Below are 18,347 nucleotides of genomic sequence, written 5' to 3'. Positions count from 1 at the left end.
AACAGGGTGCCCGGGACTCATTACCATCTCCAGTGAGGGAAGGCTTTCCAGTCAGTTTCACAGGTCTAGTTGGTGATCAAGGCCACCATGTACATGGAAGCCTCAGAGGCTCCATTCCTTTACCTGGGCTACTTTAAAAGAGAAGTTGTACAGCCTAAAGGAAAGTAATGCTTGCCCTTGGGATTAACTGAATGATGGTTTCCCAGCTGGGTAGCCTTCCTATCTCTAGGGCAGGTAGGTTGTTTCACACAGCTCAGAAAAAGCTAGTGGGCACTAGCAGGAAAGTATGGACAGGAAACCAGGTGGAGGAGATGGAAGGAAGTAGGTGTAATGCCCTTTGAGGAGAAAGCCCCCACTCGCTGTCCTGGGAGTTCATCCCTCAGTCCAGTCTTCTCCCTGCAGTAGGATAAGATGGTGGTAGCTGCTACTGATTCTCAAAGCTAACAGCAAGAAACCCTTTCTTCCCTCCTCTACATCCTCACAGATGCACCCTCCACACCAGGAGCCAGAAAGGTGGCCTTAGGCCCCTGCAGCCTGAACCCTCCTAACCCTCCAGATGGGAAACATAACAGCTACCAAAACATCCCCTTCAAAGATTTGTTAGGGGTTAACCATGCTTTCGCCTGATGGTTCTCTCTCAGCTGCCAGGCTGACCATGCCTCTGCCCACGTTTTTTAATCCACCAGGGAATAATCAAAATGACTCATTAACACCTCTTGCGGATGCACAGAGCCCCTCTAGTTCCAGTCCCTGTTCATGCGTGGTGCCTGAGAATGTTAACCCAGAGAAGTTCAGTAACGTACCCAAGGTCACACAGCGGGAAAGTGTCAACAAACTTGTCTCCTGTCTAGCGGTTGGGCAGGTGCTTAACTAGTCTGTGAAAAGGGTGAAATCTGTTTCTTTATTTCACGGGCTCCTGGGCGCTTCTGTGTGTTTGGAGGAGGGGGCTGAGGAGGGACAGCTTTCCTCCCTCTTAAATGAACCTTTGGCCTCCGCTCACTCTCACTTCCGAAGAAGTTGCTGATTTAACTCCCATCTCCCCGGCCGGCCCCTTTGCGTTAATTTCCAGAGCAAGGCTCCTTCCCCCCAGAGCTAAGACGAGTGGGTCTAATATTTTCCTTCTCAGAAGAGCAAAGACCAAAAAATTCCAAATGGCCAGCCGTACCACCCCCACCCCCAAATATTCAGCCCAAACCAAAAACTCAAGCGCCACCCGAGCCCTCGCCCTGTCCGCAGACGCCCCGGCACCCGCCGCCCTGCGCCCGGGAGGCGGGGGCGGGGGCGCGAGCCGGCGGGCGCCGCGGGGAGCCGGTGGGCGTCGGGCGCGCCGCCAGGCCGGTGGCGCCGCGGGGGCCGCCCGCCCCTCGCCACGTGGTGGCGGCGGCCGCGGGGTCCGGGGCGCCCGCCCGGCCGGAGAGGCCCGGAGCGGCCGGGAGGAGGCGGCGGCGGAGGAGGAGCGGGGCGGGCGGGAGGGAGGGGGCAGGGGGAGGTGGGGGGTGGGGAGAGACCCGGCGGCGGCGACAGGGCGCGAGCGGAGCGCGGTGCCAGGGGGGTGGGGGCGCCGGTGCCCGGCCGGGAGGGAGAGGCGGAGGGGGCCAGCCGCGACCGCGAGCAGGAGCCGGCAGCAGCCGTGAGTCCCCGGCTGGGGCGGGGGCGGGGGAGGGGAGCGGCGCCCGGGGCGGGCCCCCGGGGTCGCGGGGGGCCGGGAGGAGGGGGCGGGAGGCGGCCCGCGGCCGGCCCGGGGTGGCCGGCAGGGGAGGGTCCGGCGCCGGCCGCCCGAATTCCCCCCTGGCCCCCTCTCCCGCGCGCCTCAGGCCGCGCCGCCTCCAGAGCCCCTTCCCGGCCCGGGGCCGGCGGCCGGGGGGCGCGGGGCGCGCGGCGGTGGGGGAGGGGGCTGCGTGGTCTCGGCCCCCGAGAGGGGAGGGGCGACAATTTCTGTCGGCCGAGCTAATGGGGTTTAAAGGGCGGCTCTTAAAGGGGCCGCAGAAGGGGCCCCGGGCCGACCAGGCACCCCCTCCCCACCCGCCTTGCCCGGCTCCCCGGAGCCGCTGGGCCGTGGGGAGAATGCAGGGGAAGGCAGCGCCCTGGCCGGGGGCCCGGGGGCAGGAGCCCCCGCTGGTGGGGCTGGGTCCGAGGTGGCGGACGGGGGTCCGGGGCGCGCGCGCGGGGAGCGTTGGCGAGCGGAGTTGGAGGGGGGGCTTGGGCCCGGGGAGGAAACGGTTAAAGGTGGGGCCGGCCCTACAAACACGCGCACACGCTCTTTACTCGGACCGGACACCCTCGCCGCCCCGGCGCTTAGCGGGGCGGGCGCAGGGGGCTGCCGGGGGGCCCATCCGGGAGCGGGGCCTGCGCCCTCTCCCCCGGGCCCGCGCGCGGGGCCGGGGCGGGCGGCACACCCCACTGTCTCAACTCGCGCCGCGCGCCGAGCCCCCTCTCCGGAGCGCACACACGCTCCCGCGCGCGCACACACCTCGGACATTCCCATAGTGCCTCACGTGACACACGGCCCCGAACGTGCCCACCCTTCCCACACGCTCACGCACGCGTGCACACACGCGCGCACACACAAACACAGGGCCTCGGGCCACTTCCCAACTCCAGCCCCCGGGCCCTGTCGCAGCCCCGCAGAGGCACTCATTGACTGTGGCACACCTACACTCATTCACAGACACACACCCCACACGCGGCAGCCGCAGACACACATTCATAAACAGGGCCAGAAGTACACACGCACCCCCTCCCCTCGCCTACTCCTTCGGGAGCCCTGAGTCATTCCTGCCCCCTCCCAGGGCTCCCCATTTCCCTGTGTGCAGACACACCGGGCCAGGCTGGCTTTTCTCTGGTGGCCTTCTCCCGCTGAGCCCCAGCCCCTTCCCTTCTGTGCTCCCTCTGACACCGAGCCAAGGACTTCCTGTAGGTCCCAGGTCAGGGGGTGTAGGGGGCCTGGAGGGTTGCCACAGCCCTTTGTGCGCTGGGGAGGCACTTCCTCTTCCTGAACTCTGGGATCCTGCAGGAGGAAGTTGGGAAGTTGGGCGGGGGCCTCAGAGGATGTGCTGTGCTGACAGAGTGGGGCTGACCCTCCCAGAAGCTCTGGGCCTTCTTTAGGGAAGAGCTGGGGGGCCAGAGGCCTGAGATGAGGAGCCTAGCAGAGAGGTATTGGGGGAAGTAGGGCTTGGGATGGGGGGTGAGTGGAAAAGTGGCTGAGGAGTGAGCCAAGGCAAGGCCCCTCCGGGCCACCAGTGCTGGGAAGACAGTCCTCTCCTGTCCACAGGTCCTCCTGGGTTCTGGAAGGAGCCCCTCCCGGTTTCGGGCCTGGCTCACTTTTTCCTACTTGTCACCCCCACTCTCCAGTCCTCACCTAGTCTCAGCCCCTTCCCCCAAAGGCAGCAGAGATGATGGGGTTTAGTAATCTGAGAGGGGCCTGTGGGAGCCGGGCAGTGAGCTTCAGTGAGGCAGTGAGCTTCCGGGCTGCATGTGAGGGTGCAGGGAAGGGAGGTGTCAGGATCGAGCTCCAGGCTGGCCTCCCCACCATCGCTCCTGCTCTCCCAGGAGGCCCAGGGGGGTCCGTGGCCCAGGCCTTTGCCATGGAGTCCATGTTTGAAGATGACATCAGCATCCTGACCCAGGAGGCCCTGGGGCCCAGCGAGGTGTGGCTGGACGCCCCAGAAGATCCCTCACTGGGGGGGGACATGTGCTCTGCCTCCCACTTTGCCCTCATCACAGCCTATGGTGACATCAAGGAGCGGCTGGGGGGCCTGGAGAGGGAGAACGCCACCCTGCGCAGACGCCTCAAAGTCTATGAGATCAAGGTCAGAACCTCAAGATGACGAGATGACGGGTCTGTGTGAGTGTGTTGGGGGGTATGGCAGGAATTTGACAGCCAGTAGTGATCCCAGGGACCCAAAGAGGGGTCAGACTTTTGGGAACGTGAATGACCTGCGTGAGGGATGTGGCCCTATAGGAAGGGAGTGGAAGGGATCCACTTTACAATGATGAGACCTTGGATCCCAAAGACATCTGGTTGGTGGGAGACACCTGCAGGGAGATACCCATGGGAACTGGGAAGCACAGATCCTGCAGGAGAGTGGGGGAAGACAGTAAGGCTGAAGCTCAGCGGGGAGCTTTCCTGAGGAGGGCCTGCCCCCTCCCCCTACAGTACCCGTTGATCAATGACTTTGGAGAGGAGCATGGCTTCTCCCTGTATGAAATCAAGGATGGCTCCCTGCTGGAGGTGGAGAAGGTCAGCCTGCAGCAGCGGCTCAACCAGTTCCAGCATGAGGTAAGCCCCTATCAAGCCTTCCAGCCCAGGCCATGCTCCCTGAGCTCCTTGTTCCAATCTATTTTTGATCCCCCCCATTTTTAACAGCGCCCCCCCACCGCACACACCCTTGTCTTTTTGTCCACTCGATCAGGGATGGCTGTGGTCCTCCTGAGACGCGACTGCAGTTGCTTTTGCTGCTCCTTTGGGTGCTGGGAGTGGGGGTGGGAGGCAGAGGGAGCTGCTTAGCCCCCAAGTGAAAGATGGGTTGACTGTGGAGTAAACCCCAACCCCTTGCACCCCATTCAGTTGCAGAAGAATAAGGAGCAGGAAGAGCAGCTCGGGGAGATGATCCAGGCTTATGAGAAACTCTGTGTGGAGAAGAGCGACCTGGAAACAGAGCTGGGGGAGATGGTGAGGCCCAGGGAGCTGGAGGTGCTGGGGGTGTGATTCTACCTGTGTGATTGTGTGACCCTCTGTGTGTCGGTGAGTGGACTTGTATTGGGGGGCTGTGTGTGTCATGCAGGTTGTGTGTTCACATCTGGTCATGCAGTGACGAGAGATGACTATGTGAATGATCCTGTGGGACGTTGTCGACCCAGGGCGACCCTGTGCCTATAGCACTGCACGTGGAAGTCTGTGTAGGTGAGGGCGGAGGTCACCTGGTTGCTGGGTGGGTCTTGGTGTGTGACGCTGAGTCTGGGGGTGGCCATGCATGTGAGTTGGTGGCCGGCATCAGAATCAGGAGACATTGTCTCCACCGAGTTCTGGCTGTGACCTGGGTCAAGTCACTAAGCCTCTGTCCCTTATCTGAAAAGTGGAGCAAATAGCCTTGCTGAGTTGTTGTAGAACAAAGGGGCATTTGTGTAAAAATGCTTTGCCTTGGTAATCATAAATGTGGCACTTACTATGTGTCAGGCACTGTTTTTATCTCTTCACCTCTATTTACTCATTTTAATCCTCATGACAGCCCTAGGAGGGAGGTGTGGTTATCCCTGTGCCATAGATGAGGCGTATGAAGTGGTTAAGTCACATGTACAAATGGATCTTATGATGCTCCTGAGGGGTGGCAGTGTCTGGACAGGGGGCTGAGCGTGTTTGTGAGTGTCCCTGTGTGTTAGTGATAGGGAAGAGGCATTAACTCTGACCTTGCAAGGGGCAATAGCCAGAAACATCTGCATTGCAGTTGCTGGGAGGGAGACCTCACACTCAGGGCCACTTGGAGAGTGGAGCTGGGATGTGTGACCTGAGACTCTGCTCTGGTGAGGGGCGGGATGGGAAAGAATGATCCAGACAGGGGGATGCCCAGGGTTCAGCAGGCCCACAGTGGCAACCTGGTCCTGTGCAGACCCTCACCCTTTGTCTCCCCTGCAGCGGGCCCTGGTGGAGACCCACCTGCGGCAGATCTGTGGTTTGGAGCAGCAGCTGCAGCAGCAACAAGGCCTCCGGGATGCAGCCTTCCCCAGCCTGAGCCCCCCACCTGCCCCTGCCACACCCTGTACTGATCTGGACCTGCACTACTTGGCAATGAGAGGGGGATCTGGCCTGAGTCACGGTGAGATCTGTGACTCTTGATTTCTCTACCCAAAGTCCCCAAACCTAACCCCATTTCAATACCACTGGGCACTTCCAGCTTCCCGGACCCAGTCAGCACTCCATCATGTCTTAAATTTCTCCCATAATTACCCCAGCCCGCCTTACTGTTTCCTCCCCTCATCCACTATTGTCCCACCTTCTCTCACTAGCTCCCTCTTCACCTCATTCCCAGGCTACCCCCATGCAATTCAGGCTTGGGCCGGCAGAGGGCACCCCCACACTGAGTCCCCCTGCCTGTCCAAGGTTGTGAGAAGTGGAGGCCCCTAAGAATGTTTGGAGACTTGAGTCTGGCCAGGGAAGGCCTACAACCAATCATCTTATTTTTTCCCCTGGGCTCCAGGAAGATTAGAAAAAGGCAGCTCCTTCCTCAGCGCCCTCAGTAGAGGTATCTCTCATTCCGGGCTCTCTGTCTCTCTTGAAGCCCTCACCTGGTTCACTTTGTGCTGATCTGGGAATTGGCGGACCCAACCTGATATTGCCCTCTTCCCTGCCAGCGGGCTGGCCAGGCCCCACACCGAGTGTGAGTGAGCTGGAGCGCAGGCGGCTGGAGGAGGCTCTGGAGGCTGCCCAGGGAGAGGCCCGGGGGGCCCAACTTCGGGAGGAACAGCTCCAGGCTGAGTGCGAGCGGCTGCAGGGTGAGCTGAAACAGCTACAGGAGACGCGGGCCCAGGTAAATGGCCAGGAGTACTGGGCCCTGGGTCCTTCTTCTGGCACCTCTAGAGCTCTGTGGAGATTTGGGGGCTGCTGGAAGCTGCCTTTAGGGGTCCAGGACTTAGTCACTGAATGGGAATGGCAGAGGAGGGGCATCTGGGCAAAGTAAGGTTGGCATCTGCTCTCTCTCTCTTCTCCCTTAGGATCTGGCCTCCAATCAGTCGGAGAGGGACATGGCATGGGTGAAAAGAGTTGGGGATGATCAGTAAGTCACCTCTGTAATTCTCTCCCTCTTAACCTTTTCCTTTCAGGGGCCACCTCCCAGGTCCCCCTTTGCTTCACTTCTCCCCCTTTGTGTTGTTTGGGTGACCTCACTGCCAAGCTGTCAGGGATGAGGTGTTTGCTGTTTCTTGTGTGGCCCTGCATCCTTCACAGGAAGGGGGTGCGGCTCTGGTACCTTCCCTTTGCTTCCCTGTGGCCCACTTCTTCTCGAGTCTCAGGGATCGAGAGAAACTTCCTCAGAAGCTTTGCTGCTACGTCCTGTGTCCTTGGTGAATTGTGGGGCCTTTCTGGAGCCCAGTTTTCTATCCAAGAAATAAGGCCTTGCCAGTGGGGTTCCTCCTCCCTCCCCAGTGAGGACAAAGGAGATGGTCTCTTTCAGGCTTTGTTGTGCCTCCTGTCAGGAGAGAGAAGGCTGAGGGTTGGAAGAGGAGAGGCTTCCTTGCAGTCATACAGCAGCGGGCACATACTCTGCTGGGGTGTCCCTTGGAGTCCTGCCAGGAAAGAGGGGCAGCAGGAAGTAAGGAGGAGCTATGTCAATGGGGAGTGTCAGTGTGGGGAGACTCTGGGGAGGACTGGGCAGCAAGGGAAAGGGTGAGTGGCAGCCTAGCAGCAGTGGGCCTGGTGCCTTTCACATTCGCACCCAACTCATCCTCTTCCACTTTCTGAGAAATAGAGCACAAACCTCCTTCCGTCTAAGCTCTGTCCCCTGAAGTGAGTCCTGAGGCACAGACTCCCTACTTTCGGTGGAGGGGAAGACCAAGGCTCAGAGAAGTCAGGAGCTAACTTTTCATCACACAGCATGAGACCCTAGGGGTCCTTCTCCCAGTAGATGACTCCTCACCTTCCTGCTAGCTTTTGGCCAGTTAGGGATACCCCTCATCTCTCTCCATATGCTGGTGTGAGGACCTGGGTGGAGCTGTGACAGCTGGGGGGTGAGAACCCAGTTCATGGGGCTGTTGGGTGGGACCCCACAGCTAGGCTGTTCAGGGTGTTGGGGCCCGCTGTGGAGAGGGTCCGCCCTAGCTTGTGGCTGGGCACATCCTAGCCCATGTGCCCAAACCTGCAACACACACTCTCTCTCACACACACACATACATACAAGTTCTAGAGTCCTAGCTTGCCCCAAAATCACACCATAGTCCCCTTTATGAGTCCAACGCCCTGCTTTGAAGACCAGAAGGCTCCCTGGATGGGTTGTCTCCGGAGAAGACTTTTGTGGTAGGGCGAGAGTCCGAGCAGCCAGACTTGAAATCCTAGGGAGCCTTCCTGGTCTTTGCTCTCTGGCCCCTGGTTTCCCTAATGGGCTCAGAGGTCAGTCATTACTAAGGGACATGGGAGGAAGATGACAGAGGCGGAGGTCAGAGAAGGAGCGGTAGACGGCACACGAGCCAGTGACAGCCCCTCCTATTAGGTGCTTTTGGAGATCAGCTCATCGTATTGGTTCTTTTCACCAGAACAGCCGGTTTCTCTTCCCAGCCCAAGGCGCCCGTCCCACCCGTCCCTTTGGCCAGAGGGAGCTGCGCTCTGCTCAGGGGCCAGCTGGAGCCGGGGTCTGTCCAGTGGTTGGGGCTCTGCCTCCAGGCCTCTGGGGCCTGATGCTTCCTTCAGGCCAGGCATCTCTGGATCGCCCCAGCCTGGCAAGAGTTAATTCTCAAAGGAAGTCCCCACTCCCCCGGTAGTTTTATTTTCTTATAAACTCAGCTCCTTTTTGGTAGTTTTATTTTCTTATAAACTCAGCTCCTTTTGGTAATCGGTCACCACTGAGTGCTCCCTCCCCTCTTACTCCCCTCTACCTGGGCACCCCTCACCTGCTGTTAGTGCACTGCCTCTACCAACCCCTCCTCTCCTTCCACCCCTCCTGACTCCTGGGCTAGCGGGATTTTCCCTGCGGGCTCCCCCTGGAGAGGAAGGCAGTGAGTTATCCATGAGGGGTGTAATCGGGATGAGGAAGACCCAGGACATGTGTGAGCTGAAGACGGGGAGACAGAAGCTCGCTCCTGCGTGGACTATTCTGAGCTCCCCATCTCAGTCAGACGTCTCCGGGACAGCCAGTTTTATTTCGAGAGTTCAGGAGTTCTGGTGGTTAAAATATCCTTTCTTATATAGTTCCTGCCTCTATTAATATTCCTCCATTGGTCCCGTCTGTGCTGAGGGGGCAGGCCTGGGAGGTAGCCCTGGCTTCAAGGTTTCCCATCCCTCCCATCCCTGCCCCCAGCCTACAAACTCTGGTCATCAACGTTCCTCTGAAATGGGGCCCTGGGGCCAGACCAGACTGCCACCACCCAGGTCTGACCTCTGGACAAGAGCACCTGATGGCCACAAGTCCCCCAGAGGAAGAGCTGCTCTGGGTCACTCAGGGGCCAAAGACAATAATGGGGGGATGCAGGAGTGGATCCCACTTGCTTCTGAGGTTGTACAGGGAGGTAAAGATCCCTGGGACCCCAGGAGGGTCCCAGCCAGGGTGGGAGGTGCAGAATCCACAGCCCCCTCCCCACTGGGACTAGCCCAAAGTCACAGGGCTCTTGAGTGCGGTCTTTTTGAGGGTGTGGTGGAAAGTAAAGGGTAAATTCTGGAGGGGCCCTCTATGAGGGGGTTGAGGGCTTTGCGAGGCCAGGGGGTGCAATGAGGGGGGGACTGAGGGCCCAGGAAGGGAAGGGACTCATCTGTGAGTGGTCCATCAGTGAGGGGGCCCAGTGAAAAGACAGGGGTACAGTAAGAGTGATGAGGGGGAAAACTATAGGCTTCTTTTTTCCCGACGTGGGGGGCTCAGTGTTGCAGCCTGGGCTCTTTTCCGCCCAGCCCCCCCCCCCCCAACAGCCCTCTCTCCACCCACAAGCCTCTGCGTGGGCTGCGGTTAGTGGTGGGGGAGAAGTGTGAACTCAGAGAGAGAGGATGGAAACTCTGCACAGAGGTCAAGGGCAGTGTGGGGTGGGTCAGGACGGAAGTCGGAGACCCCCATGTACCCTGAGCCTAGCCTCAACACCCTAGAACCAGTGAGCCCAGGATCCCCCCCACCCCCCTTCACGCTTCTCGCCCTCTCGCCCTCTTGACTTCCTTTCTTTCAAGTCTCCTTCAGCCTGGGCACCCAGTGCTCACAGGAATTAACCCCTGAGATCTTGCAGCTTTGGGGGCTCCCCAGTTAGTTGAGGGTCATTGCTCCCTCCTAATTGCAGTCTGAGGGGTCGCTGGGCTTTGCCAGCAGCGCGGAGTGGCTGCCCCGTGCACCCTTGCCTGAGCTGCCCCTCCTCCCTTGCTCTTACATCAGTCCCTGGGCCTGTGGCTCCAAAAAAGCACCCAAACTGGCTTCCCCCTTCTCCACCTGTCTCCTAGGTGAGGTGCACCTGCACCTTATTGAATTCTCACGAAGCATGTGATTAAGGAATTATTTCCTTTTACAGCTTAGCAAACTGCGGTGCAGAGAAGTAGCTAGAGAAGTTTAAGTGCAAATACCGCCAAGTCCCGAGCGGTGGGGCAGCAGCACCTCTGCTGTGTTTTTCTCTTTCAGGCTCTTCCTCAGGTAGGAGGCCCTGAGATGAGGGCCCACCAGGTGATTTGTTGACCAAACTCGATCACTTTTGAAAGTGAAAGGGGGCACTATTAATAATTATGCGGGGGCAGCTGGTGTGAACCAGGACGGTCCCTGGAGAATGGGGTGTCACGGCCTCACTGTGAGCCCTGCTCCTGCGGCCTCGGGAGGCTTTCTAGACACAGTGAACATCTGGTTGTGCTGGAAGCGTGGCAGGGGCTGCCACGAAGAGCTGGGCTCTGGGGACCGCAAGTCATAGCTGGTCGAGGAGAGTGAAGGGGCTTAAGGCGTCTGAGAGGAAGTGGTGGAGCGCTGGGTTGCTGCACACTGACTTCCTCCTCCCCCCTCCCACCCTGACCCGCAACCTCAAGTCCGCTCTGCTCCACGCCGGTGCCTGCGGTCCCTCCCCAGGGTCAGGAGGGAAGGCTGGTGCTGGGTGTGCCTGTGGGTGGTGGAAAATTTGGTCCCTGATTTCCTCCCAGGGGTGAGGTGGCAGGGGGCTGTTAAGGGATGCAAGGGCTAGGAATGCTGGGGTTCTGTTTCCTCCCCCTTCTGATTCAGCCCAGTGATTCTGACCACGTGACCAGCTCTAATCCTGACCCCCATCCTAATCTCAAAACTGGTCCATCCATGACTCTTACCCCAGCCCTGATCTGACTCCTGAGCTCAGCTGACCTCAAGGCCATCCCCAGTTCTAATCCCTTGACCCCACACTGGCCTGAATTCCCACCCCATGCATCCTCCGCCCAGCTCCACTGCAACTCGGGACGCCAGTGAACTTCCCTGGAGAAGACACTGTCCTTGGAAACCCACATGCCTCCCAGCTGTTTTGGAGCAGAAAGAGGCCTTTGCCAGTGGAGGACACATGGGTCTCTAACCCTTGTCATCTCTGCTTTAGTTGCTGTGTCAATAACAATGAAGGTGATTATCTCCAGATGAATTTTTGAGATCCCTGAGTTATTCGTGGAAAGAATGAGTGAAAAGATCGATGCAGGACGGAAAGATTAGCAGTGCCAGCTCTGCCATTTGCACTTTGGCTCCTGCGAAGGTGCCAGCTCAGCAGGTTGAGGTGCCAAGATCAAGTCTGATCCCTGCTCTGTGCCACCGCTCCTCCGTGACCTGGAGCCAGCTCTTCACAGCTCTGCTCTTCCACTTCCACGTGTGTCTAGCACCTTTCTCTCCTCTTCCAGGCAGGGCTCCCAGGCCCCTTCCCCAGGTCCCCAACTTCTTCTTCCTCCTGGTCTTTCCTGTCTTCTGCCTTCCAACCTCCCCACTCCTCATTCCTGATCTTTTTGGAAGGCGGTTTACAGCATAGTGGTCAGTAGCCTGGACTTTGGAGTCCAGAAGTCCAGAGCTTCCATTCGAGCGGCTCCACTAATTGCTAGGCTTTGTGACTTTGGTCCAGTGTCTTAACCCCTGTGTGTCTCAGTCATTTCATCTGTAAAATGGGGATAATTATAGTGGCAGCATCATGGTAGGTTTGGTGTGAAGATGAAGTAAAGTTCTTAGCATGAATCCTGGGCCATAGGTGCTCATACACACGAGCCATGATTCTTTTCTCCCTGGGTCCCTCCCCAGGTTCTGAGAGACTCAGAATTTCCCCCATCATTTAAGCAATAAGGAAGCACACAAATGTAACCACCTGCTGCCGTTCACCCGACCCATCCTTCCCAAACAGTCGTGATGGTGGAAAATAGCGCTCAGGTGTGGGTCAGGAAGCCAGGAAATGGAGTGTGTATTTAGGTGCACGTGTGCAACTCTTGATTGTGTTGTCAAGTTGAGATTTTTTTCCACTGAATTGGCAGTGTGTTTCCTAATGTGAGTCATTCAGGTCTCTAGCGTATTTTGCAGCCTGGGCCTGTGCATCTTGAGGTGGCTTGATGACGGGGAGGTCCTTAAGGGCCATCAGCATGGGGTCTTCAGGCCCCACCCCCTTCCCTAGGGGCTGAGAGGTCTTTGTAGGGCTGCCTGCCCTCTAGCAGGACAGACCCACTTGTCCCCGGCTCCTGGGTCTGCGCTGGGCATTCTGTGCTGGGCTGTCTTCCTTCCATTTCCTGCTTCCCTGTCTGTTTTACTGTGAGAGGTGCCAGAAGCTTGGCAGTAGAAACTGGGGTAGCTCCTGACAAGGAGAGGAAGGCAGGCAGGGGAGAGGAGAGATGGGGCCTGGGAACTGATGTGGCAGGTGAGATTTCTGCAGCGGAGTCTATGTGTCACCTGAGATTCAGCAAGGAAGGCGCTGGGAAGAGAATCAGACTGCTTGATCAGGGGAGGATGGTCCCTCCTGTCCTGCCCAGAGGCCCCTCCGGCCCCACTGCGGAGGTGCTGCACTACCTTCCGAAAGCCCCTGTCTGATGGGGAAGACATGGCTCCTCCAGATTGCCCTGGTCTGAAAGAGGAGCTTTCCCTTGGGGAATCCCCAACTTAACATGGGATATGCAGACTAGAACTCCCAGTCCAAGGGGGAGATGCCATTTCTCCCCGCAGGCGCTTGAGATGAGGTGGGGGAACACAGGGCACAGCAAGCATAAGGGCTGCAGAGTCTCAACAAGAGTTCCCGAAAGGACTCCTTCCACCAGTGATGGGGAGTGAGCACCCTCCCTCCAGAGTTCCCACCTGTTTGCAGTAACTGCCTTTGGTCCAAATGGGTTAACCATGGTTTTGTTGTGGGAAGGGCCTTGTCTCCCCCACCGCCCAGCCCAGCTCTGCCCGAGGATCAGTAAGAGAGGGCCAGCCAGTGAGCAAGAGCGGAGCTCAGGCAGTATCTACCCTCTACACCTCGGCTTTTCCTGCCCTCTGAAGCCCTAACCTCACTACTTCCCCTCCTCTCCTCTGGGGCCACACACACACACACACACACACACACACACACACACTCACACACCATTCCTCATATTCAGCCCGACCCCATACCTTCACTCCCTGCCATCCACATATATACCCTTCCACATTCCACATGTCCAATACCATGGGATGGGGACCAGGCCCTTAGGGCCTGGACACCCTCCCCTCAACCTCTCATCCTGCTCTGGGCCCTATAGCAACTGGGGCTCAGGGCCTCTCAGTCAGATCATCTGAGGCAGCTTAGCCTCTGTCTCCCACTTCCCTCCAGCTCCAGCTTCCATAGATCTGGAGTCCCTTCTGGAACTGTGGAGGAGGAAACTCTGAGGAAACCCCAATCCTTGCCTCCCAGGTTCTGTCCAGACCCAGAGCAGAGATGAAGGCCATGACCCAAGGCCATGGGAGAGCCACATGTATGGTCTGGAAGGGCGACAGCGGGGGGCAGTGCTGAGGAGCGATAACATCCGTGGCTCTGGGTCAGAATGGCCCAAAGAGAAAGGAAGAATAAAGGAAGTGGGGGACGTATTTGCTGCGTTCGGTCTGTTCCAGCTTTATGAGGGTGCCTGTCTAGGAGGCTGAAGCAGGAAGTGGGGAGGAAGTAAGGGAAGAAGAAAGAAAAATGGGTAGAGAAGCTGTTTCATTATTCACTGCCTGAACATCTACTGGGCCTCAGACCCTGGAGCAGGCACTGGAAAATAAACACAGAGAAGGAATGACCACCTCTGTGTCCCTCCCAGTGGCCTTACGGAACAGCCGCTTTTGTGAGTGGCGCGCCCTCAAGGTGTGCGGTGCACAGCTGCCGTTCACAGAGATAGACACAAGGGGCAAAAGCTGGAAGGAGCTTCCGGGCAGCTTTTGAGATCGAAGCAAGAGCGGTGGACTTGAACCCAGCAGACTTGGGTTCAGGTTTATCAGTTGACACCTCTGCCAAACCAGGAGGCAGTGTCTTCACATTTGGATGGGGCGCTTCCTAAACTACACAGCTTGGTCCCCGGTCTTTTCATGGGCCTTGTGCCCTCAACACACAGGTTGCATTTACGCTTTTGTACGCGCTCTTGGAGGAAATTCAGTGACCAAAGGTACTAGGGATTTAGTGCAGTTTTTTTTTTTAAAGATTTATTTATTTATGCATACAAGAACTGGGGTATAGGCCAGAGGTGTGTGTTGGGGCGGGGGGGTGAGAGGATTCACCAGAGACAGAGTGGGGAACAGAACAGGCAGAGTGACTGAAATACACTGCTGAGGGGAACAGTGGGTGAGTCAGGAGAGGTCTGCTGTGCCATGTGGGTAGCTCCCTGGCTGGCCAGGGATTGAACTCACACTGCAGAGGCTGCAGAGTGCTTCATAGTGCTGTGTTTAACCCCTTGCGCCACCGGGGAGGCCCTCGGTGCAGTTTTTTGATGAGTCCATGTTTCATTGGCCACCCTAGCTTCTGCACGGATTAGCAAAGCATCCCACATGTAACTGTATGAGATGGGTTCAGGACGCACCATGAACACATAGATTCAGGGATCCCCTTGGAATCACAAGACTCCCCAGCCCCAGCCCATAATCAGCCACTACCCTAGCCTCTGGTAAGTTTCACAGGGAGGAGAGGGAGGCGCCCTGGAAGAGGTGGCGTTTGAGGTGGACGGTGAAGGCCAAGAGGGTATCTGCAGTTGGAGTAGGAGGGCCTGCAGGGGACTTGTGGGCCAGATACTGGGGCATCCTCCACAGCGGTGCCAGTAGCCCTACTTCTATCTAATGTTCCCCACGCCCTGCCCTCTGACCTCAGGATCAGGGCAGACTGGGGTCAAGCCTTGACTTTGGGGTCGTGGGTGTTCTTCAGGGTGAATTTGGCGCTGGCTTACACGGAGCTGACCGAGGAGCTGGGCCGCCTTCGCGAGCTGAGTTCCCTGCAGGGGCGGATCTTGAGGACTCTGCTGCAGGAGCAGGCCCTGGGCGGCGGTGAGACGGGGCTGGGGGCGGCGGGGTGGTAGTGGCAACTACCTGGGGCCAGGGGCCGCCCTCCGGGGTCCCTTCCTGGCGCCTTTCTCACTGGGGTCCGGAGGAGAGTGGGTCTCGGCAAGCCCCGGGGTCCCCAGTTCTGACGTCCCCTCTCCCCCCCCTGCCCCGCCCCGCCTCTCTTCCAGGCCAGAGGCACTCACCGCTGCCGCAGCGCCCCTCCCCGGCCCCTCAGTGCCCCTCCCCGTCCCCGCCGGCCCGAGCGGCGCCCCCGTGCCAGTCCCCGGCCCCCCAGCGCCGCTCTCCCGGCCCCCCGTGCCCTTCGCCCCAGCAGCGCCGCTCGCCGGCCTCGCCCTCCTGCGCGTCCCCCGTCCCGCAGCGCCGCTCGCCGGGGCCGCCGCCGTGCCCGTCCCCCAGTCCGCAGCGCCGCTGCTCCCCGGGGCCGCCCGCCTGCCCGGCCCCGCAGCCCCGGCCGCCCCCGGCCCTGCCGCCCGGGGAGAGGCCGCTGGCCGAGCGCGCCTACGCCAAGCCGCCCAGCCAGCACGCGAAGGCCGGCTTCCAGGGCCGCCGCAGCTACTCCGAGATGGCCGAGGGCGCGGGCTACGCGGGCGCCTCCCCCGCCTGGCTGCAGGCCGAGGCCGCCACGCTCCCCAAGCCGCGGGCCTACGGCGGGGAGCTCTACGGGCCCGGCCGGCCCCTCAGCCCGCGGCGTGCCTTCGAGGGCCTCCGGCTGCGCTTCGAGAAGCAGCCGTCGGAGGACGAGGAGTGGGCCGTGCCCGCCAGCCCGCCCAGCCCCGAGGCGGGCACCATCCGCTGCGCCTCCTTCTGCGCCGGCTTCCCCATCCCCGAGTCGCCCTCCGCCTCCGCCTACGCCCACGCGGAGCACGCGCAGTCCTGGCCGTCCATCAACGTGAGTGGGGCGCCCCGTGGACAGCCCCGCCCCCGCGCCCGCTCTGGGTACCCCCGCGGGTCCTGCCGCCCGGTGGGCGGGGCTCCCTCCTTCGAGCCTCCTTACTGCGCTTCCCTGGGGTGTAGCGCAGGGTCACCCCCTCTCTCCCGTGTGTGCCTTCTGTGGGCGGGAGCTGAGGCCCCCCCACCATTGTTAAAGCTGGTGCAGTGCCTTGGTACCGGCCTTGGCTTGGGATCCTGCAGGCCACCACTTGGTAGCTGGGCACCTCGGACAAGCCACTTACCCTCGCTGATCCTCAGTTTCATCTGCAAGATAATTATACTTTACAATTGCCTTAGAGGGTTCTCAAGAGGGAGACAGCCAGCCTGAAACTAGAACTGCCGGCTCGGTGCCTGGCTGGGTGGCGAGCCCCTGCTGCTGTGTTGGCTGTGGGGGCCACGCTGTCTGCCACTCCTTGTGGGCTGGCCGCACCACAGGCCTGCTCTGCAGGACCCTTCATCGGGCCTCAGTTTCTCTATCTGTCCTGGAAACGCCCTGTTCCAGGGCTCTATCATTTCACTGATATTAGAATGAATTTCCTAACTGTCAGAGCCACTTTCACCACCTGGAAGCACCAAAATATAGTCCAGAGCCAGAGAGAAAAGTATCTGGGGTTGTACACTGTTTGGGAATATCCAGTGCTTTAAGTTATCAGGGAGTTGTGTCTTCGACACTCTGGGGGCATGTCTGGGTTTTGATTTCCCTCGTGGCTCAGCATGCGCATCTCTTGGGGACCCTGTGCCCTGCCTTGGTGGGGTGGTGGGAGATGGGCAGGGAGGGGAAGAAGGAGCTACTGGAGAAGGGGTCCATACCCTTTCTGCATCTGCAGCTCTCCCTGCTCTGGGCTCTGGGAAAGGACAGGCTGGGACGTGGGGGTTGGGACCGTAAATAACTCCCCTCTCTCCCCCCCACAGCTGCTGATGGAGACAGTGGGCTCTGACATCCGCAGCTGCCCCCTCTGCCAGCTGGGTTTCCCTGTTGGGTACCCAGATGATGCCCTCATCAAACACATTGACTCCCACCTGGAGAACAGCAAGATCTAGGGTGCCTCCCCCACCCACTGGCTGTTTCTTCGTCCTCTCCCATCACCCCCATTCATTCACTTTGAATGCTGCATGAATCTCGTGGGGGGCCCGCCCCTTGCGACCCCCAGATACCTCCACTAGCTACCAAGTCAGCGTTTGTGCCGTCTTCCCTGGCCCAGGTACCACTCAGCCCTGGCTCTTCCCGGGAGGTCAGCTGAGGCTCTCGCCAGCTCCCTGGCTTCTGCTGGGGAGGCGGAGATCTGGGCTGTGGTGGGAAGGGGCATGCCCACCTGGCCTCCCCTCTGCCTTTCTGTTCTCACACAGGGTGGGCCCCAGGTTTAGTGCTTGGACCTGAGGGAGGGGGAGGGTAACTGTGGACTCCAGGAGCTCCCAGCCTCTCCCCAGATGTCCATCTTTCTCAGGCTGTGCTCTGTCCGGGGAGCGCCTCCCTGTGGGTCCCAGAGCCTGCCCTGCACACTGATGCCAGTTCTTCCATCCATGACCAGCTCGGGCCTTGTGGCGTAGGTCTCCCCACTGGGGGAAGGAGGCATCTTGTTTCTTGTCGTTCCCTGCAGGCCGACCTTCTTCTCTTCTGCCTATCCTGGGGAGTAGGGTGGGTGGGAGAGGAGAGGAGGACCTTGGAGGGCTGGGAAGATTCAGCCTAAGGAGGCTGCCCTGAGGGCCTGGTGCCAGGACCCTCAGGTCAGGGGACTCTCCGTGCCAACTTTCCAGGCCCCCGGCCCTCCTCCTGGAGCCCTTGGCACGAGTCTCAGCTTGTTAAGGCAGATCCTCCCCTCCGCCCTTACCCCACACGTGCCCTGACACCGCGGGCGCCCCGCAGCCTGTGTGCAACTCAGCCTCTCTTAGTGGGTGGGTGTCATCAGCCCTGCCTCCCAAGCCAGAACCTGAGACGGGCCCAGGGTGCTGTGGAGATCAACTTCAAAAGAGCTAACCCCCTCCCTACACCCCCAGCGACCCACATTCCCTCTGTGAAATCTACCTCAGAGTCATACCCTCAGAAGGACGGGTAAGCAGGAGGCCAGGGGGTCCCTAGGGCTGAGGTGGGGAGCTTCCTGCGGCAAGAGCCTGCCGCCCCACGATGAATCCAACCCTCTCCACTGCCAGCCTCTCCCGGGTCTCAGCCCCAGGCGGCTGGCAGTGGATGCTACTGTCAGTGCATGTACCATTCTGATCCAACTCTTCCAGGCCCCCCACTTCTCACATCCCTCTCCTCCTCCTCAGTGCAGGGGAGAGGAGGGGTGTGTCAGGCGGGGAAGG

At 59.6% G+C, this 18,347-nt stretch overlaps 1 protein-coding gene across 1 annotated transcript; it reads left to right on the top strand.

Moving 5' to 3' along the window:
• Positions 1-3,504: 3,504 nt before the first annotated feature.
• Positions 3,505-17,087, top strand: TBKBP1 (TBK1 binding protein 1; the record flags this gene model as incomplete). Its single annotated transcript, XM_084237577.1, has 9 exons — positions 3,505-3,809; positions 4,157-4,279; positions 4,568-4,672; positions 5,633-5,813; positions 6,349-6,524; positions 6,709-6,770; positions 14,980-15,098; positions 15,284-16,005; positions 16,959-17,087. Exons 1-9 carry the CDS (start codon positions 3,585-3,587, stop codon positions 17,085-17,087), a joined length of 1,842 nt encoding a protein of 613 aa, XP_084093703.1. The 5' UTR covers positions 3,505-3,584.
• Between the last annotated feature and the right edge of the window lie 1,260 nt (positions 17,088-18,347).

The sequence above is a fragment of the Talpa europaea genome, assembly GCF_964194135.1.
Source record: "Talpa europaea genome assembly, chromosome: 7".
In the NCBI taxonomy this organism is placed as follows: Eukaryota; Metazoa; Chordata; class Mammalia; order Eulipotyphla; family Talpidae; genus Talpa; species Talpa europaea.
Note: the sequence above shows the minus strand (reverse complement) of the source record. Positions and strands in the feature narration are given on the sequence as shown.